The sequence below is a fragment of the Epinephelus lanceolatus genome, chromosome 12 (genome assembly GCF_041903045.1).
Source record: "Epinephelus lanceolatus isolate andai-2023 chromosome 12, ASM4190304v1, whole genome shotgun sequence".
NCBI lineage: Eukaryota > Metazoa > Chordata > Actinopteri > Perciformes > Serranidae > Epinephelus > Epinephelus lanceolatus.
Genome location: NC_135745.1, coordinates 32,877,235 through 32,903,371, shown reverse-complemented (window position 1 = coordinate 32,903,371; position 26,137 = coordinate 32,877,235). Strand labels below are relative to the sequence as shown.

Genomic DNA, 26,137 nt, shown 5'->3' with positions numbered 1-26,137 from the left:
CGCAGTAATTGGCGCAAGGGGAGAGATGAGCCGGATGGATACAACAGAGGAGAAAAGTAATGAATGCAAGCCACCACAGAAAATGTCTAGCCTGAGAAAGGAAGCGGCTAATGGAGGAGAGGAGGACACCAAACCTGTGGGAAGGGATGGTGGTGGGAGCAGATGAAAGGCTGTGAGGCAGCATCACCATGGAGACATCAGTTGAAAAGAAGGTGAGCCATGACAACGGGCGTGCCATTCTCTCCCCACCTCATGATGGGGTGATGCAGGGGGGCGGTGAAGCGGTGAGGAGGAGGATGAAAACAAACAAAGGAGGAGGGGGAGGACGACCACATGTGGCCCTGACGCCTTTCTCACTCTGTCACAGTGATCAGTGAATGGTTTTTCTTACACTGCTTGATGTAACAGCATCGTGTTTGATTGTTATGACATTCGCCTTTGCAGCTCCTTAACCCTGACTGCTTGAGTCATGGGTCCATGTGAGGATAAAGTATGAGAGCAAGAATCTGAACCCACTCAAAGGATCAAAATGATGCAACTTGTTTGTGCATTTGTAGCTACCTCTGTCGTCGGCTCTCAGTGAGCACATGCACGTGAACATATGGGAGCGTGCTTTTGTTCCACTGTGACGCACACAAGCCGTCGTTGAGCTGATATCATCCTCTCCCCGCTGCTTTGATTGACATGTGGATAAACAGCAGCAGTGTCCCAGTTGCCGGCTGTGGGTTTGGAGACTGAAGGAGGAGGAGGAGAAGGAGGGAGGCACCGTGGATGGTGGCAAACATTAACAATGGCGATACAATGGCAATTCATGTCATCAGTGCTTTGCCAACAAATGATGTGGTATTTTATAGCAATAAAGCTCGTTTGAAGAGGAAGAGAGAATTAAAGTAATGCGAGCCAGGAAACAAAGCCAGCGAGAGACTGAGATTGGCACTAAGGACTCTTAATCTAATTAGTCTGATTTCCCCTTATTCCTGCTGTATTCTCATCAAATAGAGAGAAGGAGAGAAAGAGAAGGAGACGTACTCGTCACTGGAAATGTTTCCTCCGTTTTTAATGTCTCAAGTAACTGTGTGGGTCTGTATGGAACGATGCACACAGACAGAACATCAAGCCCCAGAGAGGAATCACAGATTCAGACAGTGAATCTTCCACCACCAGGAACCTGCTGGGATTTGAGTTTAAAAACCTCTGATCCATCACTCAGAATCCTCATTGTGCCCAGGGGGCTGGTATAACTTACACAACAGATTAAAACAACAACAACAACAGACAGACAGATGGAAATGTAGATAAGCTAAGATTCCTCAGTATAACTCTACTGTATTCATCCAGATGAAAATCTTAGTTGTTACAGAGGACATTTTATTTGGAATTTGCAGCCCTGGCGCCAGAAAAAAATGTTGGCTCTGATGAAGAGCATACAGCTCGAAACATACGTCACGGTGCAATAAATAATTCTTTTCTGCAAAGAGTCCTGCAGTGTTGCGAGTCATTCATCCTTTTTTCATCTACGACTATCGACTCAGCACCTGTCCTTCCACGGTGAGATGTGCGTGCCTTTTGTTTGATTTTTTGTTTGTACATTTCTCAAACACATTGATTTGTACATTTTATACTGTATGTATCATATCAACGTTTCTAGTGACTGATGTATGAGCTCACTTTGTCACTAGAGTCACTGCTCAAGAACTACAAATAACAATAAAGGTTGTGTTTGAGTAAACTGTCACTGTTTTTCCAGCAACTTTTTAGCCACTAAACTTTGGTACTTTTTTAGCAACCTGTCACTGTGTTTCTTGCCGGAATAGTGCTATGAAAAGTAATTGTTTATTTTACAAAGAAATTGCTGTATTTCTTGTTTGGATAGTGCAGCAATAAGTACTTGTTTTAAATAGACATTGTTGCATTTCCTGGCTGGATACTACCACAAAAAGCGATTTTTTTTTCTGAGACACTGCTGTGTTTCCTGCTGGGATAGTGCAATGATAAGCAGTTGTGTTTTACTGAAACATCACTGTTTTTCCTGCTTGGATAGTGCAGCAATAAGTGATTGTTTGACTGAGACATCCCTGCATTTCCTGCTGCGATACTGCCACAAAAAGCAGTTGTTTTTTTACTGAGACACTGCTGCATTTCCTGTCGGGATAGTGCACCGAAAACTAATTGTTTTTTTACCCAGACATCGCTGTTTTTCCTGCTGGGATAGTGCAGCAATAAGCTGTTATTTTTCACAGACATTACTACGTTTCCTTTCGGGATAGTGCCACAAAAAGGGGTTGTTTTTTTTACTGAAACACTGCTGCGTTTTCTGCCAGCATAGTGCCATGAAAAGAAATTTGTCTTTTTACCCAAACAATAGTTTTTTTGCTGCAGGGATAGTGCAGCAATAAGCGGTTGTTTTACTGGCACAGCTGCTTTTCCAGCAAGGATTTTCAGTCAGAATATGATCTTTTTCCAGCCATGTCTTTATTAAGACACCGCTGCGTTTTCTGCTGGGATAGTGCCATAATAAGTAATTGTTTTTTACCCAGACATCACTGATTTTCCTGCTGGGATAGTGCAATGAAAAGCTGTTGTTACTGCAGCTTTTCCAGCGAGGATTATGCCACCAAAAGCGGGTATTTTAAGTCAAAATATGATCATTGTCTAACCATGACCAAGTTGCTTTTGTGCCTAAACCCAACCACGTTAACCACAGCATTGTTGAAATGTAAAATTTCAACATATCCGCTATATAATAATGTGCAAATATAACATATCCATGACTAGAAGAAACGTACAATGCTAACATTTGTTCTGAGTTGCAGCTTGTCATTATGGATGCTCTCCTCTGACACTTGACCAAACCTTTGTGACATCCACTCAGGCCATCTTCTCATACGGGCCATAAACATAAGACAAGACACCTCACACACCACAGACACCCCCTCTTCACCACCCTTTCCTCAGGCAGACTGAGAACCCCCATCACACGCACCAACAGACTTCAAACACCTTCCCCCCTAAGTGTCACAATGGACTCTGTGTTTTCACTCAGTATTTATTATGTGATGAGCTTATGAAAGTGTGTGTTGGTGCATGTGTACAGAATCACATGCTGCTGACTGCATTGCTCCAACAAAGTTTGGTTGTATAACACACAATGACGATAAAGGATCTATCTACGACTGAATTGAAACCCAGTGCTAAAGAGGTAGGTACTTGTACATTTCCTTTTCATGCTACTTCATACGTCTACTCTTCTTTCAGGGGGAAAATGTTGTATTTACCCCATAATTGTTTATTTAAAAGCTTTAGTTACTTTTTGGATTAGGATTTTACACTCACTCACATTTAATACAATAAAATGAATAAAAACAAGTCTGATTCCTGACTGATCCATAGCGTAGACGCTTGCAGAGGTAAGTTTGAAGACATACCATATCCATCTTGTTGTGGTGCATAACCACTTAGTCATACGACAGCAGCCATATGACAAGTTATTTTTAGCTTTTAAAAAAACTCAACCATTCTGACTCAGACACATAAAATACAGTAAGTACGTGCGTGCCTGTGGTGCTTCACTGTGCTCCTGGCTGTAAAGGGACACAACCCGAATATTAGAGGGCTCTTGAGCCGCACAAATATTCCCTTAATCCTTCCAAGAAGTATGACATTTTCATCAGTCAGTGGCCCGGCCACAGAACGACCTGAACAATTAAATTCATCTTCAGATAGCTTTTAGGCACTTGTTCATTTTCAGTAAAATTGATAGCAGACAATGAGCATATTCTATTATCCATGTCTTAATGGGTGCGCACGAGAATGTAACCTTTAAATGATGGATGCTACAGCGCGCTGCTGTCTGACATGACCCCTGGAGATGAAGCCGTCCCTCAGGGTGGAGGCTGTTTCTGAATGGAGACGTGTGTGATGTCAGAGGAGTGATGCTGTGGGATTATACAACACATTTTACAAACAACACCACGCCTCTCCGTCTCTTTCTCTATCAGTCTGTTGATCTGTGATTCAGTTTTTTCCTCCTTCTATTTTGTACACGCACACGCACACGCACACACACACACACACACGCACAGAGCGGAACTTAAACAAGCCAGCACTCACATCAGCAGCCAGGCAGATGGATGTGTCTTTTAACGTCAGGAGGCTCTCTGCAGCTCCTCAGCCCCGGAGAGCAGGCAGCTGATGGCAAATTCAACTTAAAAAGCACCTCCAACGTCATCGCCTCTGTTTGATGACACAGCGTGTGCTCGGCACAGACGTTGCGGGAATTTTTTTTCCTTTTACCAGTTTAATGAAGGTGAAAGGATTACAACTTGGAATAAATAAAGAGCACAATGGATGTGATTATGTGCAATAAAAATAGACAGGGGGTAGAGATGGGCAGTCTGAGCACGTCTGAAATGGAAAAGCACTTATGTGTGCGGGGTGTCAGAGGACACTGAGTGCAAGAGTTAGAATCACTTAAGATGGTATGAAGGAGACTTGAGATGCTGCTGGAGCATAAAATCATCCTAATGCAATAGACTGGCCGTTTGGTTGGCTTGGGGGGAGATACAAGACTAAAGTATTGTGTAAAGTGTGAAACAAGAGTGCTGGATTACGAATATTAAATCAAATTTAAATATCTCACTTAAAAGTTGCTGAATGCCACATTCAGAACATCGGTGACATCCTGAGGAAAGAAAGAAGTCACGCTAACTGTGTGTCAGCATTGTAATCCGAGCTTCTCTGTTCTTTGTTCTGGTAAACGGTCTGGTTGTGTGTGCATGTGAGTCCCTGTGAGTGTGTCCCACTGGCCAGCTAATCGCAACCGCTCTGCACAACGCTAATAAGGCGCTTACTGCTGCTAACACTGACCCAACCCACACTGGTAGGATGGCATTGTTACAGAAGCATAACGCCCACCCTTTGGTGCAACCCCAGGTTAACAGTGTTCAATGTTTTGTCAGCACTGTTGTCGTAGTTAGCGCTGTTTATGGAGTTAGCACCCATGGATGTATAGAGAGAACTGAATAGGCCTACACTGCTCGCTCTTTCTAATCCTATGAAAGGTGCTCAGTGAGGCATGAAGTCCAGAAAAAGTTCGACCTTCTGGACATAAAAATACCCTGATAATCTGCATTGTTGAGCCACCCAACAATCACTGCTATAGGTCAACACATTCTCACGTCGACCTCGTCACATATTGATCATGGACTTTCCATGTCCAGATACGACGTGAAAGGTACCCTGGGTGGTTGTTGAGACTCTGGGACGCCGTGTCAAGTTCTGCCTGTTACATGCATTGTCCTGCTGCGCCCCCCCCCCCCCCCCCCCCCCCCCCAATGCTGCCGAGCGCCATTAAACCGCAACGACAACAGGCCATGTATCATGCCTACGTTAAAGGGCAGCTTTTTTTGTCAGTGTCTGACGCCACAAGTCACTGCTCAAGCACCGGATTTCGACGAGTTCAGGGTGAGACCATATGCCTATCTAAGAAAACAAGGTACTTCATTTTTTCTATAGGAGAAAAAAGTCCAAAATCATGAAGTAATTTAGCATGTTTAGTTTTGTTTTGCTTCCACAGAGAAATTGCGTCAAGAAATTGAAATGTCTAAATGTGACTGAGTCAGTGGTGAGCTGTTTTTTGTTTACAACACCTTTAAAGTGTGAAAGTGCCCCTTAAAATGAAGCACATGACGATGATGCCATGTTTTGATGGTCACCACAGATGTTGACTGGTAAAAGGAGTACTTCACCTGTTCAGAAAGCCTTTTGATCTCACCATAAACTCTGTCACCGCCCATCCCTGACCTTTTATCGGCAGGTGCCGTGCTGTGGTCCCCTTCATCATGTCGACCTGCGGAATGCCGGATCTTTGGCCCCCCAGCCGACAGCAGGGAGTTTTTCACCGTCTCTGTCAGAGGAGAGAAATAGGCAGGGAGAGAAGGGGGAGGCGGCTGAACTGCGACAGCAACTCCGCGGTGGTTTGAGCCTGTGAGTCATCGCTAGAGGGTTTAACTCTTTGCGCGCCATGGAGAGGGTGGCAGTGATGGTAAAACCGCATGTTTAACACCAACATGAGCAAAAGTGCTTTTTCTGTGTCTGTGTGAAAAGGAATCTGTGGTAGGATGTATTTTTATGATGAGAAGGTCTTGTAAAATTGGTGTCTGGATGTTGACTGGAAACTGGAATATTTCTTATTGTCTCTCTGATTTAATATCTATGTTTTTAAAATAGCCTAAAAATGTTCATGCCAGGTATCCACTTTGTTTGTGAGACAAGAGCACAAGTCATCAGCTCCCAGACTCTCTCCATTCAATATCTTCTCCAGAGCTGTGCAACAGACAGCACAGAGAACTATTTTTAATGCAGCGATCTTTTTAGTATGCCATATCATAAACCTGAATCATTTATATGGATTTTTTAGGCCCGGCCATTGCGTGTGTTGTGCGATGACGCGGTGGTCAGGTGTTGCCTCATATATCGAGGGGAGCTGTCCAAGTGCTGAAAACAGAAGAGATCAGCACCGCTCCTGAGGAGATGCCATACACCTTCACTGCTGTCTGAGCTTCATAGCCAAAGGTAAGACGCGTATATTTTATTGTTTAATTATTTTACCACTTCAAATGAATATCAGTTTGTCTTAGATTGCAGTATATTGTTTTTTGTGCATTCGCTCTGTGCAGATCTCGACATGTTATGTTAGACAGGGGGTTACCATTGTGATGAAACGCATCCTCAACAATCGATGATTACAATGCGCTGTTGCTACAGCGAATTATTGAGGATTTTTAATGAAGGTTTGTGCGTGTTAACGGGGAATCGAATGTTGAGGTTGCCAATAACAACGCGGGGAATGACTCATCCAGTGATGTGAATGTATCTCCTCACGCACACCATCGTCTCATTCAATTTGCGGAGCGTAACTCCCTGATAGACACACAAATCCCGGATAAAAACACACTCGCGCACGCTTTTACGCGTCGCTTTCGAGTAAGTTTTTCGCCAAAATAATAAGAAAAAAGAGATCCTGGTTGATTTTGGTGTATTTTGTTTTTCACTTGCTTTACTGATGTTGTGCTCTCTTGGTTTTGCAGGTAATAAATTGCCTATAATGCTGCATTTCCACCACAAGTTGCCCGCGGGGGGAGCCGTGGTCCTGCTCGCCTTCCTCCTCCATGGATGCGCCGTGCAGGCTGCGTCTCTCCCCCGCCACTACAGGCTCCGAGGCGGGGAGAGTGAGGGGCAGCCGGCTGCTTACCCACCCAGCTCCGACATGATCAAAGCCCTGGAGTACATTGAGAACCTGAAGCAGCGGAACGGGGGCCGACCTGAACCCGTGGATTATGACGAAGTGGACAAGTTCAGGGTGCTGCTTCAGCTCGCCTCGCAGCAGGACGAGAGCCCCGGGGACCGTCAGCCTGCCCCCGGCATGCAGAGGCAGGACATTACCGCTGAGCAGCTGCTGAAAGCCCTGCTCAAGTCTCTCCAGGATCGTGCCGGGAAGGAGGCGAAGCTCAGCCCCGTCTCGGCGGCCAGGAACGACCGCCGCACGCACAGGCACCGCACCAAAGAAACTGAAGTCCCCGAGAGCGCACCGGCAGACTACGGTAATTTCCCCAGACCCCACAAGAAATACCCGCTGATGTTTGAGGACGAGGAGAACACAGACGCTTCCAAGCGGGCCACAGAGGACCTGGACGAGCAGTACACGCCCCAGAGCCTCGCCAATTTACGCTCCATCTTTGAAGAGCTGGGGAGGATGCCCACCATCGCCGGCCAGAAGAGAGACGTGTTCGGGGACGACGATGATGAGGAAGAGGACGGGTTCAGCCTGAGGAGCCAGGCCTACGAGGACGTGGCCGGAGGAGAGGAGTGGGTGCCCGTGGAGGAGAGGGAGGAGACTGAGGAGATGGTGAACGGGAGCCACGAAGAGATGGACAGGGCGCTCGGTGAGCAGGAGGAAGCAGAGAGGGAGGAGATGCAACGCCGGGCGAACCAAGAGGAGGCTGATGATGACACCAAGCTGGTTGATTACTACCTGTTGAAGGTGCTGGAGATGAGCGACCAGACGCAGAAGCGGGATAAGACCGGGGAGCAGAGGAAGAGGCTGATCCGTCCCTCCATCGTGGATCCCCGAACTGTAAAGGAGCTGCTCCAGCTCTCCCTGAAGCTCCACGTCCCTCCACAGGACCTTATCGATATGCTGCTCACAGAGGAGCTCAGGAAGCTCCACCGTGAACCCCAGACTTCAACTCGCTACACCACCGGCACGACCCCAAAGATCAGGTACTACAGCCGCAGACTCCCGCTGAAGAGCAAGCCCGCCGCCGCTCCTGATGACATGGACAGAGAGGACTTTCTAGACATCATCGGCGTGGAGACGATCAGCAACGAGTACCCCGTGGTGCAGAGACCCATGAAGACCTCTCCATCCTCGGACAGGATCCCAGTGGCGTCCAATCCTGTTGCAAATTCAGGCCCGGTTAAAATCCCTCCTCCCTCCGGGCGCAGGGAGAATCTCTTTTTATCCGAGCTCAACAAAATGCCCCTGAAACGTCAGGCTGATGTCGCAGATGATGAAGATGACGACGGCGACGTGGAAGACGAGGTGACCACCTACCTGGCGGCCAAAATCCTCACAGAGTACCCCAACACCATCACCAAGCGGGACACCCAGGCGCAGCTGAAGGGACAGTTCCCCTACGAGCTGTACGAGCGCGTCATGAAGGACTACTTGGGTCAAGCGGACGCTGAAAAGAGGCCAGTGTCGAAGAGGGAAACCGAGGTGGCCACAGAGGAGAAAGTTGAGCCCACAGAGATGCAGGGGAGAGAGGAGCTCACGGCCAAGACCTCGGCTCCACAGACCGTAAACGAAGAGGAGGAGAAGGAGCACCGTGAGAAAACAGCGGCTGCGATGTAGCCCGGCGCCCCAAGACGCACGAAATTATGAATATAGTATTTATACTGTCTCAAAAATAAAGTTTGGTGGACGTGATCTAGTTTACAGATTTCTATCATATGAACTATAGCTGGTAATATCACCCTAACGAAAATGAACTATAGCAATCTTACAGGTTCGAAAACATTTTTAAAACAAGTCCCTATACTTGCTGCAAGAACATTATAGAAATATTATATTGATATCGTAGATTAAAGGTGCAATCCGTGCATCAACAAAAACACAACAAAAGTATCCTCGTTTGATTTGTCACTCTCAGATTGCCAGTTATATCAAATCCCAATGAAATCCAACTTATTAAAGTTTTGTGATGTTGTTGACGGTTTGTTTACGTTAATGGTGTTTGTAAACAGGCCTATATTTTCAATTATAATCAGCAGAGTGATGGTAAAAACGCTTATTTTTCATCTATGTCAAACTATTCGATTGCATATGTTAATATATATATCTGTAAATGATAAAGTATAATGCTGACTGGGCCTTTAAACACACACAGTATGGTGACAGGAGTACTATAGGAATATTATAGGGACTTTTCGTTAGGGCAGCGTGCTGGGCTGAGAACGAGTGTTGTTGTGACTCGTGATATATTCAGGGTTAGTGGATTTAATGTTATTATTACTATTATTATGGATAATTATTTCCAAGTCTAAATATCAGACCGTCGCCTGCCTTCCAACCCTTTCATACTACGAAGCTCTGTATTTGTTGGCCTACCAGTGGTTGTGCTATGTATGCTCATTTTTAAACCATTTTGTACATGTTCAATAATGTGTGATGAATCACAGATGAATAAAGCATCAGCGGTATTATTTTTCTTCTTGCTGAGTTGTGTTGCCTTATTAAAAATCACACTGTACATGCAAGCAGGGCCGAAGCTAACGTGTCTGGGGCCCTGGGCAAGCTTCCCATGGCGCCCCCACCCCCTAAAAAAAATTATTATTATTATTATGTTTTATGAGTAAAAAAAAAGTGCGACTGGCCAGCTCACTCAGCAAACAGTCCAAAAATACATCCAAGGCACTCTGACTGTAGTTAAACATCCTTTACTAATACATGGATAAACAAACGCATTTCGACTAGAGCAAGGGTGTCAAACACACGGCCCAGGGGCCAGAACCGCCCGCCAAAGGGTCCAATCTGGCCCACTAGATGACTTTGCATGACTAATGTTGGTGCACGTGTGAAGGTTGAGAGGTTTCACAATGAATACTTCCTGATACGAGGACATCACATTTTGGATTTTCTTGACCTTATACTTCATTCTGCGTAACTTAGACCTGTTGTCCTCGTTCGTGGACACTTTTTGTGCCGTCTAGTGGTAGTAAGAGCACAATACACTAATCTATGTAAAAACACGATGGCAGCCATCTCTGCCAAGTCAGTCTGCAGCCAATCCCGACACAAAAGTGGACAAAACCTGATCAAGTTTATGGCTGAATCTTGTTTGTTTATGATTAATAGCATTTGCAGTTTGATATGGCAAAAATTTGACCAACTTTAGCAACAGTAAGTACTCAATTGAAGACAGTGGGACTTAATTCTTGTTGACAATGTTTGGGTTTTTGTTCCTATCAGGTCTGACTGATCCCAAATAGCTAGGAGAAATTAAAAATGCAAACCATGCAAAAGTTCGGGTCTCAGGAGGTTGTTGAACATTGTGTATAATATTGTCAACCAGCAGCTTCAGTACAAAACAATCTCTGTCAGACTTCTATCTTAAAGCAATATGGGTGGCACCCTGCTGCTGAGGAACTGACAAAACTTCAGGTTGTAAATGGCTTGTAAGGAAGCAGATGACTTCACCTGCTTCTACTTTAGGGGTAAATTATGAAAAAATTGCACATGTAGTGACAGTGAGTAGTCGACTGACTGAATGTGGAAAAACTGAGACATACTGTTGAGTTTGCACAGATTTTTCTGAGGATATTGCAGGCTGTTCATCATGTATTTTGTAAATGGATGAACATTTTCAGAATGGACCTCTTTACACTAAAAAAAAAAATTAATGGGTTGTTATTTATAGGTTATTATGCAGTGGTTTCACAGGTCCGGCCCACTTGCAATCAAATTGAGCTGTATGTGGCCCCTGAACTAAAATGAGCTTGACACCCCTGCATTAGAAAGTCTTCATTAGGGTGTAAAATGCATTGGAAGCAGGTGTGCAACTTAAGAGCTCATGTAGGAACTGTGTGACACAGGTCACATGATACAATATATTGGTCAACTACTGGACAAAAAAACCCAACATACAGTATATGACAGGAGTCAGACCACCACCTCCAGAGGGGTCTGAGGTCTCTTGGCGTGTTCAAATATGCTCAAAAAATGCTGAGTCACTGCTTTGAGTCCGTTTAGAGGGCTGAAAAGGACCAGGTGTGAAAACAGTGCCACAAGGTTTGGTTAATTTTAGTCACACAATTCTGATGAAAATGATGACTCAAAGCAGACTGTTTTTATCAAAATACACATTTTAATCATACAGAAAGCTCCGACATCACAAATTGCACGATAAAAAAAAAACAGTGATATTGACACCCACACTACCAACTGCTCCTTCTAAAGACTAACGGACCCACACATGTGAAATATACAGATGAAAAACAGTAAGAAATTCATCACAATCAGTCCAGTCTGTTGAAATCTGTTGTTTTTTTTAGACTGTTTTTTTCCAAATATAACTGAAGATTAGCACATTTTCCTCCAAAATCAACTGGTAGTGTCACATCAAATATATTAATACATGATTTAAATATAAACTCAACACATTCACAAACCTAAAATCAGTTTTTACATCCCTGATCCTCTATTACTACTTCATTTACATGACAATAATCAATGTGAAAAAACAACCCTCCCCCTTCCTTCAGTTGAGTGCATGACTCTGAGCAAATATTAGACTCACTCTAAAATGCAGTTACATTGCGGCAAAGCTTCAGGCAGAAGGCGAGATATTCAGTATGTCCCTTTCTTCTTGGGAAAATGTTCAATAGAATCAAAGGAAAGTCCATATCCATATTCAGAAACTTCTTTGACTCATACACAGTACATTTGGTTCCTGTATTCCTCCCCGCTGTTCCTTTATGTGCCATTTCCCTTCTGCAGGGTTAAAATGCAGGTTTGCTCATATACTCTTCCATGGTCTGGAAAAAAAGCACAGAGAGTTTAGTTTAAATGTCAGGTTCTGCTGTTTGTAAAAATGCATTGAAGTACAATAAGTATTCACAGGCACACATCCACACATACCCTGGTATTAAGTTCTGAGCACACCAACTAACACAAGCGGAACATCTAACCTTTCTGTCCATATTCAAGGTCATCCAAACAGCTCCACCTCATACCACTCACTGCTGTCATCCTGAAGCGATAATGGTCAAAATGAATGGGAGGCTACGCTGCACATAATCCAACTCTTGATTAAAAAGTGTTAGTCAGCCCTACTCAGAAGCACAGAACACACCCAGTTAACTAATGTACCACACAGAGCCATGAGCCTACAGGGAGAGCGGGGAAGCATCAGCCAAACACTAAACCTACGTCACGTTCCAGGGAAATCTGTCTCTCACTCGCAATAACACTGGCAGAGAGAGAGAGAGACAGAGGGAGATACACATACACACACACACACACACACACACACACACACACACACACACACACACACACACACACACAGAGGGGGGTTGAGGAAAAACAGCAGCACAAACACAAATCTATACAAAAAGGAGCTAATATCCACAAGCCTATAAGCTACAAGAAGGAAAGCCACACCAGGGACTCAGCAGCACCACTGTTAATTGAACTCATTATCACACTAACTACTGAGGACGTTTGCCGGTAATTTCACACACACACAAATGAGCATGTTCCCAAACTGGAGCTTGATTCATGATAAGTGTTATAAAGAACCAATTTCAGGCATCTGGATCCGTCTAAGTACCCCATAGCCGCCGACATTAAAAAACAGACACAATCAACACTAAACTACATCCACATGTCACCCTCCGTCTAAATTTTGTCGAGCCGTGCAACAGATGTTACATGCTCACACCACAGATGCAAACCAGGCTGTGTGTTGTTTTTGTGTTGTGTATGAGAGTGTGTCAGCGCGTCTCACCTCCTGCAACATGTCCGAGGCTTCGATGGAGCGGTTCACCATTTGTTTGGAGGTTTCTTGTATTTCACCGCCCATTAGAAACTCATCCAGGATAAAATAGGCCTTCTCAAAGTTAAAGATTATGTCCAGCTCACACACCTGAGAGGAAGTTAGTGCGATTATTATAAAAACATTGTTTTCTCTTCTACATTAAAACTGCAGTGTGATATGATCTTTACAGCCTAGTTCAGGGGTAGGCAACCTGCTCTTTTGCCCCTCTCCAGTGGCTCCCTGTGGCTTTGGCAGAAACTTATATAGGAAATAATAATGGCTATCCATCCATCCATCCATCCATTTTCATATATTTATCCAGGGCCAGGTCTCAGGGGCAGCAGGCCAAAGCACCCCAGACATCCCTCTCCCCAGCAACACTTTCCAGCTCCTCCTGGGGGACCAGGCGTTCCCAGGCCAGACGAGATATGTAATCCCTCCTGCATGCTCTGGGTCTGCCCCTGGGCCTCCTACCTGTGGGACATACCTGGAACACCTCTAACAGGAGGCGCCCTGGAAGCATCCTGATCAGATGCCCGAACCACCTCCACTTAATAATGGCTGTTTTCTAACATTTTTATTTTCATTTGTCAGCCTATCTCAGCTGACACTAGGCGAGAGGTGGGTTTCACCCTGGACAGGTAACCAGACTATCACAGGGGTGACACATAGAGACAGACAACCAATCACACCTACGGGAAATTTAGAGTCACCAATTAACCTGCATGTCTTTGGACTGTCGGAGAAAGCTGGAGTACCCTTTTACCGCCAACGCTGCAAAGTTAAAAGTACCAAACAATCATAAATAGCCCACTGCAGAGTAGCCACCTTCTGGGAAAACTTATCAATAAAGGCTGATGTAGACCTATTAGTAATGTTAATGGGCAAATCTAGACTTACTGTCACTGTCATTGTAAGGCTCAAATATGTTTTGCAGCTCCAGGCAGATTATTTGAGAGCTTTTGATAGTAAAGGTTGCAGACCCCTGGTCTAGTTCATCGATAAATGCAGTTGATTTAAAGGGGCAGTTCACCCTAAAATCAAAAATGCATATTTTTCCTCTTACCTGTAGAGCTATTTATCGATCTAGATTGTTTTTGGTGTGAGTTGCCAAGTGTTGGAGATATCGTCTGTAGAGATGTCTGCCTTCTCTTGAATATAATGGAACTAGATGGCACTCGGCTTGTGGTGCTCGAAGTATGTCTTGGAAAATGTATCAAACATGAAAGTTTGTGAATGTCACTGTGTACAATAATAGTTATTGTATGAATGTATGATGTATCCACAATGTCCTTTACTGTCTGCATGCAAGCATGTGAGGAGGCTTCAGGGTGTCTGAAGGTTAAGATACTGTAAGATAAAGACCTTGTACATGTTAACACTCTACTGTTAAGCAGATCAGTATGACATGTGACACACACTATATAAGGCTGGATCATTGTTATGTTACTTCAATCTGATTTGATTTGTGTTGTATTAAGAAATCACAACCTGGTTGCTGAAGTTAATTCACAGATTTTGTTGTGAGCAGTCTCATGTAGGAACTATTTTCTTTCTATCGAACTACACCCGCCAACTGTAACGCCGTGCAGAAGGAAGCGAGCATCTACTGAGCTAGCTCACCTAGCACCACGGAGCTAGTTACAGCTCAGGAGGAGGACGCAATTAATGTTTACATCTCCCATCTCTTTTTTGAGCACTTTAAAGACCCAAACGCTGGAGTGAAGGCAGACATCTCTACTGCCGAAATCTCCAACACTTGGCAACTCACTCAGGATTAATCTATATTTATAAACAGCACTACAGGTTCCCTTTAAGCTACCATCATATTTCGACAGCTACACTTCAGGCTGCAGTTGCATATTGAATTAAAGAGGATGAAACTCAATTAAATACATTGCCAAAGTATTTGTCCAGCAGCTCCACATAACGATGAATAACCTCCAAGGCTATCAGCTCATTCTCCTGGTTCTCAATGGCCAAGCAGAAATACAAGCTTGCATACCTGAGGAAAGAGTGACACAGTGATTGCTTGCAGCTGATATCAATACATAGAGGAATTATAAGTTATATATACAGCATGTTTAACTTTGAGTAGACAAGAGACTGGGGTTCTTGCTGCTTAAAGGACTAGTTTGTAGGATTTAGTGGCATCTAGAGGTTACAGATTGCACCACCTCTCTGCCCTTCCATGCGCATGCGAGAAAAGCCTGAGGCAGAGAAAGCAAACCGCCCTGCCCTTCCATGCGCCTCCATAGAAAACCTGAGGCAGGGAGAGCAGCAGCAAAGACCCCCTGGAAACAGAGCAGAGCAGCATCAATGACAAACAGAAATGACATTGATAAGTCAGACACTCCATGAAAAGGAGGAGCTGGGGTGGAGGTGGGTTGCAAAGCAGCTTGCAGAGGAAGCAGCAACAGTAGGCAGGCCAGAGCAGTTTAAACAGGGCACCCTGAATGAGATTTGCCAACTGGTTGCGTAGAAAGGAATCATGCGATCTATCAGCAGACTCCCCTCCATCAATCAGCTGATCAGGCTGCTTGAGATCAGCTGAGGTAGCTGGGATGCTATGCTCAATTTATTAATATTACACTCCATTTCTGCCAATAGATCCCCCTAACTCCTACACACTGGACCTTTAAGAAGCAGATAAATGAATTTAAACTAGTTGAACAAACATGCCAGGGGCAGCACCCACCTCTTGTAAATAATCTTCAGGTCTTTCCAGTGCAGGAAGTTACAGGAGCGTGGTTGCCGTCCCAACACCATCGTGGTCATGTCCCTGGTGATCTTCTTCTTCTCACGTTCTGACATGGGCGTGAACCATTTCTGCAGACGCAGCTTCCCCTGGCGACTGAAGAGCAGCAGGAAGCGCATCTAACGACACAAACACACCGCAGGGTCAGAGGGGCAACCGTGATGCACGCATGAACCAAGGAGCTAACTTGTATTTGCAAATACCCACTCATGTCTGCACAGACGTGAGTCACTGCAGAGGACACTGAGTGCCCTCACACACACAAACCAAGGGTCAAACAAGAGGTGTGCTGTTGTCACGGCTCATTAAAGAGTAACTCCACTGACCAAACAAATCACGAGAGGAGGAAAAAATGTGAAGGTCAACATACGATTTAGGAAGAGGTGGTTGGTGTTGGTGGCGTTTCCTTTACGATTTTCAAAAGAGCAAAAAGAGTTCGGGTTCGGATGTTTACAGAGTGTGCTTCCTAGCTTTGGAAATAGATTTGGCTACAAATCAAAATGGACATTAATTTCCCCCCATCTCTCTTGGAGCCACACTGACACACAGCTTCCTTTAGGTCTTCCTCTCATTGTTGGTGTAAGAGAGGCTATTAGACAACACATTACTCCAGCTTTAATGACCTTACACTGGCTGCACATTTGGTTTAGGTTTGATGTTAAGATTTTCCAACCTTAAAGTCCTTCATGGCCTGGTCTCAGAATATATATCTGAACTGCTGTCCCTGTACAAACCATTGTGCAAGCTGAGATCCTCTGGCACTGACCTACTGACTGTTCCCACCTCACACTTACAGACTAAAGGGGACTGAGCGGATGCAGAACAACCTGCCTGAGGAACTCTGGCATGCTAATCAATATCTACTATCTATTGACTGTACCTTACTCTTGATGTTGCACATAAGGCTTGCACTGCTCTACTTTAGTTCAAATTTGCCCACTGTTTACAATGTTACACATTTTTTCCCTTGGTATTTGATTCCCGTTGTTTTTTTTGTTGTTTTTTTTTGTTTTTTAAAATCATCCGTTGTTGTTACTCTTTTTTCCCCTTATGCTTGCCTGGTTAGTCAAACATTAACTAATGGTCTAGAGAGTGTTTTGTGCTGCACCTTTAAGTGTAAATAAACATGAATAAAATAAAATGGACTAATCTGTGCAAGTGAAATAACCTCTTCAACCCTAACAGACCCACCAGTGCACAGATAATTCCTAAACTCATGTTAGGCAGCAACGCACCAAAGTTTCAACTCACTAAAATTTCCCCAAAAAACAGCTAAGAAGTCAAGAGTTAATTATAAGGGAGTGTAAACACTGTAATGCACTTGGATGGATTATTGAATAGGCCCAGGGGCCTGAAGTGTCAGCCCCCCCCCCCCCCCCCCGGTCATCACCTGCAAAATGTCACTCATATCAAAATGTACTGACGGGGTAAAAACTTAACATTACCACTACTGGGAAAACATGCAAAGGAACTGCAAAAAACAAAATGACTAAAAAAAGGCTCAAAATGACCACAAAGAGACACAAAGTAAATCCACAGAGACACAAAACAACCACAAGGAGACACAAAATGACCACAAGGAGATACAAAACAACCAAAAAAGACAAAATGACCACAAAGAGACACAAAATAACCCCAAAGAAACACAAAACAGCCACAAAGAGACACAAAACAACCACAAAGAGACACAAAACGACCACAAGGAAACACAAAACAACCACAAGGAGACACAAAAGGACCACAAGGAGACACAAAACAACCACAAGGAGACACAAAATGACACGAAGAGACACCAAACAACACAAAGAGACACAAAACGACCACAAAGAGACACAAAGCAACCACAAGGAGACACAAGACGACCACAAAGAGACACAAAGCAACCACAAGGAGATGCAAAACAATCACATAGAGACATAAGATGACACAAAGAAACACCAAATGACCTTGAGGAGACACAAAACAACCACAAAGAGACACAAAACAATCACAAAGAGACATTAAAGGACCAAAAAAGACCCAAAGGACCACAAGAAGACACAAAAGGACCACAAAGAGACACGAAACAACCAAAAAAGACACAAAATAACCACAAGTTGACACAAATGACCACAAGGAGACACAAAATGACACAAAGAGACACAAAATGACACCAAACGACACAAAGAGACACAAAACAGCATAAAGAGACACCAAAAGACACAAAGAGACACAAAACGGCTACAAAGAGACACCAAATGGCACAAAGAGACACCAAATGACACACAGAGATACAAAACAGCATAAAGAGACACCAAAAGACACAAAGAGACACAAAACGGCTACAAAGAGACACCAAATGGCACAAAGAGGCACAAAACAACCACAAAGAGACACCAAATGACACAAAGAAACACAAAATAACCACAAAGAGACACAAAGCGACCACAAGGAAATGCAAAACAACCACAAAGACACAAAATGACCACAAAGAGACCCAAAACAACCACAAGGAGACAAAAACGACAACAAAGAGACACCAAACGACCACAAGGAGACACAAGGTGACCAAAAGAGACACAAAACAACTACAAAGAGACTCGAGGCAAAAAAGATAAAAGGTGCTAAACGTCTGTGTTACTCCTGTGTAGGAGAGGTGGTGGGGCCTTTTGCATATCTGTGCCCGGGGGCCTATTGTCTTAATATAATCCGCCCATGATTATGCACAACGTATTTCCCATATTTCCATATGGATGTGATGAACTGCTGGAGAAACCAAAACCTTAAAGTATGGCACACTGTTGTAAAGTAGGGAGTAGAAACATTTTCTCTAACTTTGTAGCCACTTTAGGAAAGTGTCGGAGTTCAGTTTGTTTCCATTAAAATGAGGAAGTACTTGTAAAGTGGAAGGAAAAAGAACAGCACTGCTGGAGAGACGTTGTCAGGATTACAAAACTACAACCACACTGACACAAACCACCATGGCATCAGAGACACAGCAGGCCCACAACCAGTCCTCATACTGGTATTTCCAGGTGTGTATCCCCAGTTTGAGCCCACAGGCAAATTAATGGAAAGTATTAAACTGCCACCAGGGCAGGACCCGACCGAGGCAAAGTGACGAAACCTGTTTGACTGAGAGACCGGTTGACGAAACGTACACCTTACTTCCGGCTGTCGCTTTATGAGATTAAACACAATTAAACCTCACAATAGAAACCAAATACAGCTGCAGTTTGGCGGCCTGACAAGGACAAACAGGCCTGCGTGTTAAAGGAAGTGGTGTAGAGTAGGTGTAGGTCCTAGCTTTAGCTACCTGTCAGCGACGACAGGTGCAACAGGTGAACAGCCTGACGTTATCTTTAGTCATGCGTAAAAAACAACACCCGCCAAACACTTACCATCTTGTTGCTGCGCCAGGAGCTATAAACGCTTTCTGGAGATTCAAAGACAATGACTTTAACCCTCACAAAGGGTCAGCTGGTGCGGCTGAACACATATCTGTCCGTCGTTGACTCCAGCAGTCAGTGTGAAAGTTGGTTAACTCCGCCCTGCTGGCCGCCGGAGGAGCGGTGCTTGCTGGACGCGTCACCACACCTCACAACCATCTGGATTGGCTACTGTGGGTTTGTGTTGCATGAACGCAGCCCATCACAGCCTCTAGAGATCTACCACGTGACTTTTGCACGGTGCATTTTAATGAATGAGCCGATAAAAGTTTAACTAATGTCACTTGACTGTCAGGGTTGAGTGTTTTTGAAGTGTTGTGTCCAAGGAGTGTCGGCAGAGAGCAGCAAGGGCTCCCTCTGTGTCTGCTTCATGTGATGCTGATCTGTCACAGTGGTTGACCAGGACTGGCAAACTGGGGCACATCTTGGGATTGGTGACATGTCTCTGTACCGAAATGCCATCTGGTTTTGGAATGGGATCCACCAATATACAAGGTCAGTCAACATATTTGGATCTGTCTTTGGAGAGATGTAAAGAATGTGCTTTCAGGGGATCCTTTGTCTGCTATATACCCTGAATTATTAGTCCTGCTTGTTGGCTGTCTAAATATAGGATTTAAGCCTGTAAAATGGTTTTCATGTCATGTATGTAAGCCTAAAGGCTGCTGAACAGAGGGCTGCCAAAGGTCTGATCACCGTATGGCACACATCACCACACAAACTGCCCTCTATGTGCTATTACAATACCTCTATTGACAGCTGATGTGTCTTGTGGGTGACATTCGCATCACCTGACTCCACTGAAACTAACCATAACATCCATGTCTAGTATTATACGGAGAGATGAAGTTATGTCCCTCCAAACTTTTTCATCAGAGAAGCATTTTTTTTTATCGATACCACTCCAATTAAGACGTTATTAAAACCAAAAAATCAAAAATAAGAATATCAGAGAAGTCAGTCAACCCTTTATTCAACTATTTATAAATGCATATACATCAGATACTAAACGAGGGGTCATCTCTCAACTCTTTAAATCTCTCCACAGTGTAAAAGTTTATTCGACAAAATATATAAAGGTCAGTTGGGAGAAGGAAGGAGACTTGATGATGAGAGATGAAGAATGGCAAGATATATGTGTATTTCAACAGACTATATCCCCCCAAAGTAAAAGGTATTGGCAAAATAATGGGTATATTACTGGCGGCAGGGACAAAGGCTCTGACCAGACAATAGATGACGCATGTTGGTCCGACAATAAATGACTGGACAGATGTGACAGTGGAGATTTACATGATGGAAAGAGGTCACCTAAAGACGGACATTTTCATACAACTCTGGGAAAAATGGATGCGAAGTGTTAAACCTTTTAGACCGGACTTTGTTAGGATAATTCAACCATAACATTTTATTTATAAAGTTTTCATTTTAGCCTTTATCTCTACCTCTCTAGGTGTGTTTAGTTTTGTTAGAGCCCCTTTTTCATAGCCATCCTTTGGAAATGGACAAAAATAGAGTATGAGTCAATACAAGATTACAAAAACATTGCACATACTGATTCGTGTGTTTTCCATGTGCCTTCAGGAAAGGATATGAGGCAGCATGTAAAGACTTTGAGCCCAAAGACCTGGACGTGTCAGTTGTGGGACGGTCTTTTATGATCACTGGAGCCAACAGTGGGATCGGCAGGGCCACAGCCATGGCTATAGCCAAGAAAGGTAAGATACTAGAGAGGTGTTCTCTTTGCCGTTCATTTTATACTGACAGAAAATCTTTGGTGTGTTGTTTCCAGGTGGGACCGTCCACATGGTGTGTAGGAACAGGGACAAAGCAGAAGAGGCCAGGTCGGACATTGTCAATAAGTCTGGGAACACGGTGAGTGTTGTTCACCTTGAACACAGTGACAGATTCCATGATGTGTGAGGGAGAGGCTGATACTCATCTGGGTATTCTAGGAGGTGTACATCCATGTTGTGGACATGTCGGAGACATGCAAAGTCTGGGAGTTTGCAGAGGCATTCAGGAAGCAGCATTCATCCTTGAATGTGCTGGTAGGTGACTCCCGTCTCTTTTAAAGGTCCAGCGTGTAGGATGTAGGGGGATATACTGGCAGGAATGAAGTTTTAGTGTATAATCACCTGAAGATATAAAATTGCTGTGTTTTCCTTACCTTAAAAAGGAGCCGTTTATATCTACATACGTGGAAGGTCCTCATTTATGGAGATTGCCATGTTGCACCGCCATGTTTCAACAGTAGCCCAGATTAGACAAACCAAACATTGGGTCTAGATAAAGCGATTTGCATCCCCACCAAGTTGGAAGCCCATCTGTGATGCGCAGTGTCGGAAAAACACTGATTTGTTACATGAAACTGCTGTATTTAGTGCTTAACCAGTTAAAATCATGAGATCTGTTTGTTTTGAAAAGGAGGAGACCTCTGTAGGTAATTCGGCTCCTGGTAAAAACCTCCTGAACATCTTGATCTTATGTTATCAGAGAGAAAAGGTGACCACACATTAGCATGGTGGGCAAACCCCTCACCTCTGACATGCCAAATAGCGTCTGAGAAATGCTGATTTGTAATGTAAAACTGTTTTATACAGTGTTTTTACCAGTTTTAATCACCCTATCCATTTGTTCTGGAGAGGAAGAGACCTCTGTGGATAACTCAGCTCCTGGTAAAAACATCCCAAACAATGAACACTAAAGGAATCTAACCAGGAGAATTTACAGCTGGTTGCAATCTGCAGTCCTCACTGCAAGATGCCACTGAATCCACCTAAATCTTACACACTGAACATTTAATCCTCATCAAATATTTGTCTTCATAAACCAATGATGTTGCTGCTGTTTGATTTTACTTCTCCATCATTTCTTTCATGGCAGATAAATAATGCAGGGTGTATGGTGCACAAGAGAGAGCTGAATGCTGAGGGCCTGGAGAGGAACTTTGCTACCAACACTATGGGTGAGACCTCAGTCTGATGGTATAGTACTATACTGGAACAGAATAGAATAGAATCATGACTTTAGTAAGACATAAGTATTTCTATAAAATAATTTTGTGGTTTTGTTTAGAGTTTTTCCCTTTTTTGTTTTTGCTTACATACTTGCAAAAAATGTATGAAGAGTAATGATGTGAATGGTTATGACGCACAAACAGGATGTCTTTCTTTCACTAAATTACAGTGGCAAAAAACACAACAGTTTTATACGTGTGACTTTCCTCCATCTCTTTAGGGGTGTACATCCTCACCCAGAGTCTGATACCACTTATACAGAAGAGCCGGGATCCAAGGGTGGTATGAACACACACACACACACACACACACACCAACAAAGTGCTCATCTGCATCATGCAGACAGCATAAAGCCACTTTTGTCCACGGCTGTAATGGCTGTTGTCTCAGCACACTGTGCCTCTTTTCTCCCTGTCTGTTAGATCACTGTGTCCTCGGGCGGCATGCTGGTCCAGAAACTCCTAGTCGATGACTTGCAGTCAGAGAAGGGCAGCTTTGATGGTGTCATGGTCTACGCCCAGAACAAGGTAGGAGAGGAGAATGTCATCCAGGTTATAACACAACCTGTGTGTTTGAGTCCTTACTCAGCGACTTTATCCATCTCACTGGGTTTGGATTTGTGTGTTGTGGCTGAACAGAATAAAAAAGATATAATATTGTCGTGCAAAACACATTTACAGAAGTAGTGACTGTAGAGGCATGTTTTTAAACTGAGGTGACAATGTGTTGTTTCTTCTCAGAGACAGCAGGTGGTGCTGACACAACAGTGGGCCAAAGCCAACCCAGTCATTCACTTCTCTGTGATGCATCCAGGCTGGGTCGATACACCAGGTACTGACTTATGAAAAAGCTTTTTAATGAACAGAAAATCACACACACACACACACACACACAAACACACACACACACACTGTGCCCTGTCTGTGACAACTGTGTGCTATGGTACATGTCTAAAGACCGAAGCTTTATCCATTTATTTTTTAATATAAAATTAAAAAGCAACCAAACCAGAGTTCACCAGACTGTTGTCCACCATCTTTAGACCTGGACAAGTAAATATACTGTTTGGCTGATAGTCAATAAGCAGACACACTGCACGCAGGAGGGCTGAATTGCTTAATCTTTTAATTTAGTCTTCATTTGAAATCTTACAAACAACGCCTTGAAGCAATTCAGTGTTGTTGTGTGCGCTGTATCTGCTTATTGACTATCACTCCTGTTTGGTTGCTTTGGAAATTAAATTCCCTAACACCCAGTGTGTGACTATACACCCTGTATTTGCGATCTGAATCCCATTTTCTGCATTTATTTTGGCACTATGGAAACAAAACAAAATAATTAAGGTGATCATGAAGCTAAATTCTGCCAGAATAATCCTAAATATGTAAAATATGTCACTCATTTGTGGCATTTTTTAAGTATATCAGAGCAAAGTCAGCAGCTAAACTCACATTCTCAGCCAGAATCGGACAGCTGGCCCAACAGTTGCATGTTAAGCACGATTTTGTGTTAAAAAACAAGGTTTTGAAAGTGAATGCAATATCCGTCCAAAGTGGAAATGACACCTCGAGCTAAAGGAATAGCTGATATATGATTTTGAGCTATCACCGCCTGAGACTTTTGTTTGGTATGTATTTTTAATTTCTCCTAGCCATCTCCCAATCATTGCAAAATTCAAGTCCATCATCTCTCCTCAAGGCTTGACTACTGCAGTTCTCTGTGCCTTGGTGTTGGCCAGTCATCTTTGTCTCGCTCGCAGCTGGTGCAGAACGCTGCAGCGAGACTCCTCACTGGTGCCGGAGAAAGAGACAGTGCTAGCATTGTTACAACAGTGTTAGCATCCCTGCACTGGCTACCTATCAAATTAATCAAAGTATTTTGTTTTATCTTTTCATGTTTGTAGTTGTTCTTACTGGTTTTATTCTGTTTTATATTTGTGTACATTTTATGTGGCTATATATTTGTGTGTCATTCTTTTATTTTGTACAGCACCTTCGTCAACTGTCGTTGTGTTTAAATGGGCTATATAGATAAATTTGCTTTGATTTGATTTATTTGGGATCAGTAGGACCCGATCAGAATAAAAAACAAACATTTTCATTGATTATTAAGTCCCAATGTCCTCAAACGAGTACTTCCTAATTAATAGTGTGTGTTACTTTCGCTAAAATTGGTCAAATGTGTTGCCATATCAAACTGCAAACACTCTTAATCATAAATAAACACGTTCGAACCATAAAATGTGATCAGGTCTTGTCCACTTTTGTGTCGGTATCAGCTGCAGACTGACTTGGCAGAGATGGCTGCCATCTTGTTTTTACATGGATCAGTGTATTGTGCTCTTATGCCACTAGATGGCACAAAAAGTGTCCACGAACAAGGACGACAGGTTGTAGTTAAGAGGAATAAAGTATAAAGTCAAGTAAACCCAAAATTTGATGTCCCATATGAGGACACAGGGTCTCAGGAGGATAATACGGGACATGAGGTAGATGCCAATTTTCATATCAATCTCTCTGTATCTTCAGTTCCATTTGCTTGATTAGAAAGAGATAACTCTTTGGCTGCTCTTGGGTAAATATATAAATCCAGTGTACACACACACACACACACACTACTAATCCTGGCTGATTTTTTCCATTTCCAGCTGTCTCCACATCAATGCCTCAGTTCCACCACATGATGGGTGACAGGCTGCGCAGCGTAGAGCAAGGAGCCGACACCGTCGTGTGGTTGGCCTTGTCTAGAGCTGCTGCCAGAACACGCAGCGGGCAGTTCTTTCAAGGTGAGCAGCATGAAGTGTGACAGGTTCTTCCACGACACACACACACACACACACACACACACACACAGATGCTCCTTTCATTTGTTTTCAGTCTTCTTATGTGAATTCTGACAGTAGGCACTGTTTGTGTTGCAGATCGTAAACCTGTTCCTGTCCACCTGCCTCTGGCCTGGACTTACAGCTCTGCTGAAGAGATCCAGAGTTTCATGACTCAGCTGGAAACTTTGGCCAGAGCCATTCAGTCACAGCCTGACGTAGAGCTTAACGGTCCCTCCAGACCTCAGTTTGTCTGAAAGCTGATTCAAATGTTAAACCATACGTAACCCATTAAAGCATTAGTTACAATAACATCAGCTCCTGGAAAACAAACCACAGTTGTCATGCTTAGTCTTGTTTGTCTAATTCTACACAGCCATATTTTCAGGATGGCTCATAACTCAGTGATGACATTTGTGATGTCATCATGTGGTAATGTCTGCATGGAATATGTCAGGCTCTATTGACTTAAAGACAAAGGTCATTGATTTAGACTGAATATCTCATTAGCAGTTACTGAACACAAAACATGCCTGTCTATTATCTGTATCAGTGGCTCCAAAACTTATTCCTTCAGAGAGGCCTTTTCTATCACTGAGTAAACTGACCTCTCACTATATTAAAGATATTTCACATTATATTCACTGTAACAATAACAGCACAGAACAACTGATAAACTGTACAATTACCTTAAATAGTGAACGCAATACCTACAGGAAGAACTTTGGGCTGATCATTTCCTGTGAATATTGCATCAGAAAATGAGTTTTCATGTTTTGTTTTGGGAACTTTTTGCACAATTCTTTTTCTGTAATATGTATTTTAAATTTTTTTAACAACTATACATACTTAAAAGGCTTTATTTATGGAGAAATTCAGGGGTTTCTTCCATAATGTGGGACGAGGATGTGTGAATATAGCTTGCATTCGGGTCTTCAGTGCACCCTTTTCCTGTGAGATCTTTTTGAGTTTGTAGCTTGAATAATAATCTAAACTTTAAAAAATGTCAA

At 43.4% G+C, this 26,137-nt stretch overlaps 3 protein-coding genes across 4 annotated transcripts; 2 read left to right on the top strand and 1 right to left on the bottom strand.

Annotated features, from left to right (window-relative positions):
- Positions 1–6,417: 6,417 nt before the first annotated feature.
- scg2b (secretogranin II b) lies at positions 6,418–9,770 on the top strand. The gene is made up of 2 exons (XM_033649611.2): positions 6,418–6,573; positions 7,089–9,770. The coding sequence occupies exon 2, from the start codon at positions 7,106–7,108 to the stop codon at positions 8,912–8,914; it is 1,809 nt and encodes a 602-aa protein (XP_033505502.1). The 5' UTR covers positions 6,418–6,573; positions 7,089–7,105; the 3' UTR covers positions 8,915–9,770.
- A 1,636-nt stretch (positions 9,771–11,406) lies between these two features.
- Positions 11,407–19,393, bottom strand: ap1s3b (adaptor related protein complex 1 subunit sigma 3b). 2 transcript variants are annotated; one of them, XM_033649502.2, is made up of 6 exons: positions 19,239–19,393; positions 15,799–15,977; positions 14,997–15,105; positions 13,071–13,208; positions 12,250–12,311; positions 11,407–12,096 (listed from the first exon to the last, which is right to left on the bottom strand). In XM_033649502.2, the coding sequence occupies exons 1-5, from the start codon at positions 19,239–19,241 to the stop codon at positions 12,270–12,272; spliced, it is 471 nt and encodes a 156-aa protein (XP_033505393.1). In that variant the 5' UTR covers positions 19,242–19,393; the 3' UTR covers positions 11,407–12,096; positions 12,250–12,269. The 2 variants fall into 2 exon arrangements, with proteins under 2 accessions (XP_033505393.1, XP_033505394.1); XM_033649503.2 differs by lacking the exon at positions 12,250–12,311 and having other exon boundaries at positions 19,239–19,391.
- Positions 19,394–19,529: 136 nt separating this feature from the next.
- Positions 19,530–26,137, top strand: dhrs12lb (dehydrogenase/reductase (SDR family) member 12-like b). Its single transcript, XM_033649501.2, has 10 exons — positions 19,530–19,781; positions 20,871–21,004; positions 21,079–21,161; positions 21,242–21,337; positions 22,173–22,254; positions 22,527–22,588; positions 22,729–22,833; positions 23,047–23,137; positions 24,954–25,091; positions 25,227–26,137. Exons 1-10 carry the CDS (start codon positions 19,726–19,728, stop codon positions 25,382–25,384), a joined length of 1,005 nt encoding a protein of 334 aa, XP_033505392.1. The 5' UTR covers positions 19,530–19,725; the 3' UTR covers positions 25,385–26,137.

Bases quoted from the DNA above. Each gene is read 5' to 3' on its own strand.
- scg2b (XM_033649611.2), top strand. From the start codon at position 7,106: ATGCTGCATTTCCACCACAAGTTGCCCGCGGGGGGAGCCGTGGTCCTG.
- ap1s3b (XM_033649502.2), bottom strand. The intron at 13,209-14,996 runs GTATTTAATTGA...ACTTCCTCTCAG, and splicing joins TGGACAAATACTTTGGCAAT to GTGTGTGAGCTGGACATAAT. The intron at 12,312-13,070 runs GTGAGACGCGCT...TTATCGCTTCAG, and splicing joins CCTCGGACATGTTGCAGGAG to GATGACAGCAGTGAGTGGTA.
- dhrs12lb (XM_033649501.2), top strand. From the start codon at position 19,726: ATGTCTCTGTACCGAAATGCCATCTGGTTTTGGAATGGGATCCACCAA. The intron at 21,005-21,078 runs GTAAGATACTAG...TGTTGTTTCCAG, and splicing joins CATGGCTATAGCCAAGAAAG to GTGGGACCGTCCACATGGTG. The intron at 22,589-22,728 runs GTATGAACACAC...CCTGTCTGTTAG, and splicing joins AGAGCCGGGATCCAAGGGTG to ATCACTGTGTCCTCGGGCGG.